We start from the raw sequence: 8,074 nt of genomic DNA on the forward strand, positions 1-8,074 counted from the left end.
CTAACTGTTTATAATAAAATATTAGTAAAATATCTCATTAAAATATTAACAAAGTAATATCTAATTAAATAATTATAAAATATTTTCAAAATATCTCTAACATCATCATTTCCTTTTAGAGTTCTCTCTTCTTCTAATTGACCATTTTGCTATTTATAGTCTTTTAAAATTTCATCCTTGAATTATCACTTAATTTGGTAAAATTACGATTTAGTCCTTCACAATTTTTCACCTATTCAGTTTGGTCCCTGCATGCCAATTCCATATCATATTAAATTGGATTATTTTCACCTTTGGTCTTTCAACTTTCTTTTTTTCCACTTTGATCCCCTAAATTTTAAATATTTACACTTGAGCTAAAAACTTTTCACATATTTACGATTTAGTCCTTACTTTAAATCAATATACTAAAACCTACTTCTTAATTATTATTATTATTTTTTAATACTCCTCAATATTCTCTTTTATCATCTTTATATATTTTTCTCATTTTATCGAGAAATCAATTATACATCATGTCATGCTTCTTGATTTAACTCTCTTTTGATTTCTTGCAACTTTTATTTTCTTTAATCTTATACTTTATTTCACTAAGATTTTATCTCATATTATTTACGACCAATGGGGTTTTGAGGATGTTACAATGCATCTGCAAACCAAAATTCAAACAGTTTTCTTCTCTGATTTATGATATTAACCATCAAATCGACTTGGATCTAAGATATGTTTTCTACTCATCAATGACTACTGATCCACTGTACCGATCATCAAATCGTCTCTTGGAGCTTACTAGTTGGACTTTTCCTTTTAGAAAAAAATTTAACAGGGACCTAAATAATTTTTTTTGAATAGTTCAGTAACTTAAATGAAAACTTTCGAATAGTTCAATAACCATTTTGTAACTTTTTGAAGTTGAGTGTCTGAAATGTAAATTTACTAATAGTTTAGTTGCATTGGGTGCAGTAGTAAAGCACCTCGGATTCTTAGAAAGAAAACTCGAGTTCAAATACTAAAAATAATATTATTAAAAGAGATAACCACAAACCCTGAAAAACTAGCTTCATCGCCTTTAAAATACCTTGATTCTACCCAAAAAGGAAATCTAAAACTGGATAATTTCAAAGATCAACCTTGAAAAAGAGTAGGGTACTTGGCAAATGAAGAGCTTAAATATCGGAACTCCTTAAATATCATCTTTTTAAGGATAACTGCATAAACCGAGCTCTAACTCATTTTGCTGCAACACTATATGGTACAAGGTGGTTCAACATTCCACATAAAAGATCCATTGAAAGTGGAACTTTTATCATTCATTTGATCCCCAAATGGAATTCATAGCCCAAATCAACCATCATCATCATCATACAAGTCCCTTAGGATACAATTTTCAGCCATTGATAGAACAGCTTACACTAGTTCGATATAAAGAATCAGCTATGTTACATCGAAACTTAATCGTTATAATCGAATCGGTAATAATATATCAGAATTCGTGTATGATTTGCATGCTATACTTCTGCATGATGCAAGTTCTTTGAAGTAGCAGTTAATGGGCCATTAGAAGACTCAACAGTTTTATGTGTACCTCTTTCTAAATGCTCGAGAAAATCCATCACCACGGGATCGGTCCATGGACCTCCTAACGGGGCCTCAGCACCTGCAACCCAACCTAAATGCCCACCTTTGGGTGTCACTATTAACAAGCAGTTCCGGTTTGCCTGAGACAACAAGCATGCATTTTCATTAGAAATAGTGTTTAAGAACCAAGAGCATATGTCAACTTCAATATTGTTATCTGTAGGATTACATTCTTCATTATGAATTCACAGCCAATCTGTTTCGTGTTCGAATGTAATATATAATGTCCATAGCAACGAGAGAGGGAATAACTCGATTCAAGCCTTGACCAACCGGATATCGCGAAAAGGGACACGATAAAATGGAGGTTTGTGTACATGTTTGGTCCATTCCATGAGAATGCTTAAATGATCAAGTTAGAAAACTGCAGAACAAATAGCTCGATAACGTAAAGAGCTATCAACCTACCTCGATTTCTTCCCGAGGAATTGCCCTAGCCGGTGAAATTGGATCATTTGCAGCCTGCAATACACATTTTTAAAACATAAGTCGAATGTTGTTATCGAAATTTCCCTTTTGAACATACCTTTCGGAACCGAACAAAAACGCAAACTTCTAGTTTAAAGACGAGCAACATGAACGGATGATTAAAGTAAAGGCATCGAATGTCTTGTGCCCTGAGTCGGAATGTGTAATGTATGTCATAGAAATAACAACTTAATGAAGATGATATTGAACAATATATATCACCTGGATACAGAGCAATGGTACTTGAACATGTTTTATGGAATGAAAACAGCTCGCCTTATAATAGTACTCGTCCAATGACTTAAAACCGAAGGAAACTGCAAGCTAGCAAAGAGAGATATAAGCAAACCAGGTTTCGTTAGACTCCCTAATCGCAGTTACGAGCATACCTCGTGTTAATCCTTCATCGAAGTCCCTAACTTGTCGTGCATTTAAGGCCAAGGGAATGTTATATTCACCCTCGATATCTTCGAATAGGAGAATATGCCTGTAGAACACAAAGAGATTGAAGTGAAACTGTGGAAACCGGGATATCGAGTTGATAAAAGCGGAAACCAAACAAAAGCATGTTGTAGAGAAGTACCTCTTGAATATATTACGGATGGATCTAGCAAGCGCTTTGTCATAAACTCGGTTAAAGCCCTTGGTGAATTTCTCAAAAGCATAGACCAAATTGAATGGATTGCATAATGAGACAGCACCAGAAAGAGGGCATGCATGAGATTCCTGCAATCAAAGGAACAGATGAAGTAGAGAATTTTCATATTCTAAAACCGGTGGGAAAATCAGATTAAAAGCAACAATTCAAAGCATAAATTAGTGTCAACTTCAACATGACAAGACAGAGGGTAAACTAACTGTAATCTGTCACCTATGTTGTTCTGATTCATTTGTTTTTCTTCAACTGCTTGTGTTTGACGCATTTTTAGACACGGGTATGGGAAATGATCGACTCCCAAAAGCACGGAAACAGTTGAACAATCATGTGTTGAGGGATTGGCTCTTTTGAGAGAAATTTTTGAAGTACTGTTTGTCAAGTAACCAATCGGATTCCAACAATCGAATGTATTGTCTTTGTCTCCTGTATTTTGCCAAGAGCCAACTTACCGTGAGCGGCTGCCCTGAAGGTCTAGTTCACAAAGATGGAAGTGCCTCAAGCGTACGTGGGTGTAGCCCAAGTGAACCATCTTCCTCAACAAGTGACTTATATGCCATAGATCAGGCGTTCGAATTCCACCAGGGTGAGATGCTCACATCCCCTTGGCGAGTAGCTACTCACATATGGTCAAGACACTCCCGGACCAAGCCTTTAGGGTAGCAGCTCATGGCATGCTGACTCTCGGCAAAGTATAGGAGACAAAACTCTAGAATAGAGACAATATCTTCGATTGTTGGGGGTTTGGTTGGCTGCACGGCGAAAGACACTTTTAAGGTTTTTCTTGAAGAAGCCGATTCCGTCAACAATATCTAATACTCACATTGGAGTACAAACAACATATTTTACTCTGGTTGGATGGGTGGAGTTTCCAAATGAATGCTCAATCAAGAATCATTAAGACAATCCTCCCTAATCTGAAATCCAAGTGAGGAATCCATTCTGAAAGAATGAAATTCCAGTAAAAAAATCATGAAATGCATACACTCGGACGAGCTAAAAGTGACCAACCGCAGCTACCTCAATAAGACACAAGATTATAAATTTTGAATATAAGTAGTGAAAAATGCAAAAACATTTCTACCGATCACATCAAATGTAACAATCTAAAGCAAAAAAAAAAGTTTCATCACAAAGAGTATTTAAACATTTATATATATATGTATATACGTGTGTGTGAGGGGGGGGGGATTTATGTTGCCATCTTACATCACCAAGATACCGAACAAGAATATTTGCACCAAGAGACCAAGCAGCAGCATACAAATTAGCTTCTGGGTATATACCACTAACATGTTCCACTACTTCATGCATGTCCCCTACAAACGAAGCTGAATAGAACTGCACGTATAAACATATATACGTAATTAAAAAAAAAAAAAAAACCCGAGCTCTCAAATCTTTTTTACGAAGCAGCAGAAAAGAATCATTACTTGAGGAGTGGTGACTGGACTATTGCCACAGCCACGGCTATTGAAAACCACAACGCGCCACCCTTTACTTCTTGCCTTAGTTAACATATGTCTAGGATATGAATTCTCACTTCCTCCAGTCAAACCCGGCTGCAAAATGGAGAAAAAAAATAAGTCAAAATAAAGCTTCCAAGTTTCTTGGATGACATGATTTGCTAGTAGCATTTTTCGTGTTACCATTAAAATGAGGATCGGAGAATCAGGAGGGAGTTGGTACTGGTCGCCGGCGACCCAGTCGAGTGCGACGGCACCTCCGTCTTGGGTACGGAGACATTCACGGCGTAACCTGACGTCGGGAATGGAACGGAAAAAGGAAGCGAAGATGGTCTCGACGTGTGGGTTCCAAGCGATGAAGGGGAAAGGGTCATAGGAATGGCGGAGGGTGGAGTGGAGAGCTGGGAGGAAGCGGTTGCGAGCTCCCCCTATGACCTCCAGTGATGGGTGGAGATCGGCGAATGGGATGGTAGTTGTGGTGGTGGGAGTGGCGACGTGGCAGGCGGTGACCCGGTGGTGATATGTGTGGCGGGAAATGGAGATAGGGAAGGTGGGGCCCGAAGAGAGTTTGGCCATGTGGGATGGATGTTGAAAACGAGGGGAGTGTATCCACCAGTGATGGGACCAGAACTAGACGCGGTCTGTTTTGCTATTGTGTGCGTTGCATATATATACACACGCGCCCCCACATTTAATATAATACAACGTTCTTTCTAGATTCTAGTTACGATATCAAATAAAAAGATTATTATAGGATTATTTTATTATAGTTGAATTAATCATACTATCAATTTTTTATTTAAATAGTTTAATTAAATAAATTATTAAAAATATTAAAAAATCAATTTTAGAAATATTTATAGATTAATTAATCTAATCCTTTTTTGATAGATTTTTAATTCAAGCAATATGACCAATTATTCTAGTTCAATTTAAATAACATTAGCTTCATTTATTTTTTATAAATACATTATTACAAGATTATCACAATAATTTGATTTTAGCTTCTTTATTACAATTCGATTTATTTTTATAATTTTATTTATTAATTAATATTGTTATTAAAAAATATAGAAAATAATTATGTGAGACGTGAAATGTAAATTAATTTAGTTGATAGTTGAATCACATATTGATTGTATGGATATGTTGCTTTGACTATTGGTTTAAATCATGATAGCACCACAAAGGTTTATAGCTCAACGTACAGTTTATTTATTTTCGTACGCAAGTATTGTAGATTTTGAAGTTTTGAAGTTATTGACAACATACAAATTTTGCTCCCTGACTCAAAAAGTTTGTATAGGTTTATCATGTTATAACAAATGGCATGAACTTAAGGTTTCTTTTTTTTTTTGGTAGAAAAAGACAACATTAAGCGATTACATTAAATAAAACCATAATCAAGAGAAAATAGACATATTGCGATCTCTTCCCAACAAGTTCATGACCAAAGCCGGTGGGAATCTAAATAAACGTATCAAAGAACTACCTGTATCAACACATTTAGTCAAGTTATAACAAATGGCACGAACTTAAGGTTTTGAGTTGCTTTTAGGTCCATTTTGATATTTCGGTGCTAATGGTAGGAATGCTTTATCATTTGAATGTATATATGTTTATTTGATGGTATAATAATAAGTTTGCTTAATCAAGTTGTGTGATGCTATGAATTGAAATTAGAACATTACTTGTATGTTAAGTACATGCTTACGATGCTCGAGTCTAATTTGTGATAAGTTGAGTTGTTTGGTCATTTAGACCGTTTGGTATTAATGTTTGGCAGGTTTGAGGCATATGATGCAAAATTACTTTTATAGTCGCGACATCTTTCTATTGGTGTTGTGACATTAAGCCTCTATTACCATAGTTGCGACTCTCCCTTGTTGAGGTTGTGACATTGAGTCTCCTATTTGTAAGGTCGCTATATTCACTGGTTGAAGTTGTGATGTCAACTTCCTGTCTTCAAAGTTGCGACTCACCTTAGTTAAGGTCACGGCACCATGTTTTCTTTTCCCAAAGTCGCGATATTACTCATGTATTTTGAAATATTTACGTTTTAGTCCTTTGTTTATTACGGTGTTCATAACAACTTTCGTAAGCTCGTATATAATCAGATTTTGAATAAATATTATGTTTTATTAAGTTTTGAAAATAAAATTGTTTGTATGACTTGTCTATTAGATATTGAAATAAAATATTAATTGTTTCGGTAACGAATGTGACAACTCGTATTCTTAGATCTGACGATCGGATCAGAGGTGGAGTATTACAAATATAACTTTAAAAAATAGTAATATTATAAAAAAACCTAATGATATTATAAAAATTATAAACTAATTAAAAACATGTTCAAATATCAATATTTTTTGTGTCGATTTTTTATTTTTTACTTTTACTAATATTAAACTATTTACTTTTAAACCGATTGAATCCCTTTTATTTGAATTGATATACATCAAATATCCTATATAAGACTTTCTCAATCTTCATACGCATCAAGATCGTATCTACTTTTAATTATTGGTTATTAAGGTCAATTACAAAATATTTCCTCCTCATTTTATAAAAGAATTATTGTATTTATTCAATGAAAATCGTATTCAACCTTATCAGTTCAACTATAGCTTTCTCTATGCTTCAAACTGGAAAACACAATTGTAATAAATAAAGGAATAATAAATTTTTTTTTGACTCTCAAACTTTACAAAAAAAATTATTTTAATCATTTATTTAATTTTTTATCTTTTTTAACCCTTAAACTTGTATTTTTTAAAATCACACAAAATATATGGAAAAATTAACGTTTCTTATACGTGGATTGCCATGTCATCCTTTAATTAAAATTTTAAAAATTTAAATATATTCAAAATATTTTTATTCTTTTAAAATGATTTTAATGATTTTTAAAAATTTTAAAAATTAATTAAATATTTATTTGTCATATACCTGACAATGCATGCGTATACCACGTCAACAGAATCAAAAAATGTTAACTTTTTCATTTATTTTGAATGATTTAACAGAAAAATGAAAGTTTTAGGATAAAAAAGTTTTAAAAAATTAAATAGATAATAATTATTTTTTATAAAATTGGAGTGGCAAATAAAAGATTATACCTACAAATAAAAGTTTTTTTTTCTAAGTGAAAACACAATGACTTGGCCCCATCTCAATGCGCCTTTCACAAATAAAACAGATCATAAAAAATAAAAATTACAAGTACTGATAAAAATAAATCGTTTATTTTGTATCCAACCGGTAAATATATATAATTTTCAATCATCACTTTTTTTGTCCTCCAAATACTTATTCTTCTCCTCCTCTATCATAAACGCCGTTGCCGGAAAAGATTTCCCAATCCCCATCGGAGTTTTAAAGTATATTTTGTCACCGGAACCGTCTTCGATACTCATCTCAGTGATCGGCACCCATAAGAAAACCTGTTTACTCTTAACACCAGTCATCTTCTTCATCTTGAACTTCTCAACGTACGCTGTGACCTCCTTCGAGTAACTCACCCGGCTGTTCGTCCCTTCAAAGAAATGCTCGTAAGGTGCCTTTTGTTTCATCCAAACGAACCCGGTTTCTCTAACCCGCCCGCATTCTTCCAGGTCTTTCAACGGAAGCACGCCTTTCGGGAACCCCAGTTCTTGTAGCAACTCGACGGAGTGACGGTAACAATCTTCTGCGCCGTAAACGATCTCCGCCCCAGCTCGCCGGTCGTCTTCCTTAGTGTTGTTATTGTGGGTAGCCATTTTTTTTCTGATGCGTGAATATGTGATGTGTTTTTCTTTAAGGTTTATTTTTTGAGGGAATGGATTGGTTATGGTGATGTGAGTATGGA

General features: G+C 34.3%; 2 protein-coding genes across 2 annotated transcripts; both read right to left on the minus strand.

Moving 5' to 3' along the window:
* Positions 1-1,288: 1,288 nt before the first annotated feature.
* Positions 1,289-4,891, minus strand: LOC107904521 (embryogenesis-associated protein EMB8). The gene is made up of 8 exons (XM_016830919.2): positions 4,411-4,891; positions 4,195-4,323; positions 3,971-4,102; positions 2,690-2,832; positions 2,496-2,593; positions 2,329-2,423; positions 2,047-2,100; positions 1,289-1,718 (listed from the first exon to the last, which is right to left on the minus strand). Exons 1-8 carry the CDS (start codon positions 4,801-4,803, stop codon positions 1,509-1,511), a joined length of 1,254 nt encoding a protein of 417 aa, XP_016686408.1. The 5' UTR covers positions 4,804-4,891; the 3' UTR covers positions 1,289-1,508.
* A 2,404-nt stretch (positions 4,892-7,295) lies between these two features.
* On the minus strand, positions 7,296-8,074 carry LOC107904520 (uncharacterized). The gene has a single exon (XM_016830918.2). The coding sequence runs from the start codon at positions 7,983-7,985 to the stop codon at positions 7,506-7,508; it is 480 nt and encodes a 159-aa protein (XP_016686407.1). The 5' UTR covers positions 7,986-8,074; the 3' UTR covers positions 7,296-7,505.

Source organism: Gossypium hirsutum, chromosome D11, assembly GCF_007990345.1.
Source record: "Gossypium hirsutum isolate 1008001.06 chromosome D11, Gossypium_hirsutum_v2.1, whole genome shotgun sequence".
Classification (NCBI taxonomy): domain Eukaryota; kingdom Viridiplantae; phylum Streptophyta; class Magnoliopsida; order Malvales; family Malvaceae; genus Gossypium; species Gossypium hirsutum.

Coding starts and splice junctions, on each gene's coding strand:
- LOC107904521 (XM_016830919.2), bottom strand. CDS start 4,803: ATGGCCAAACTCTCTTCGGGCCCCACCTTCCCTATCTCCATTTCCCGC. Junction 2,594..2,689: donor ATCCGTAATATATTCAAGAG/GTACTTCTCTAC, acceptor TGTGTTCTACAG/GCATATTCTCCTATTCGAAG. Junction 1,719..2,046: donor TTCCTCGGGAAGAAATCGAG/GTAGGTTGATAG, acceptor TTGTTGTCTCAG/GCAAACCGGAACTGCTTGTT.
- LOC107904520 (XM_016830918.2), bottom strand. CDS start 7,985: ATGGCTACCCACAATAACAACACTAAGGAAGACGACCGGCGAGCTGGG.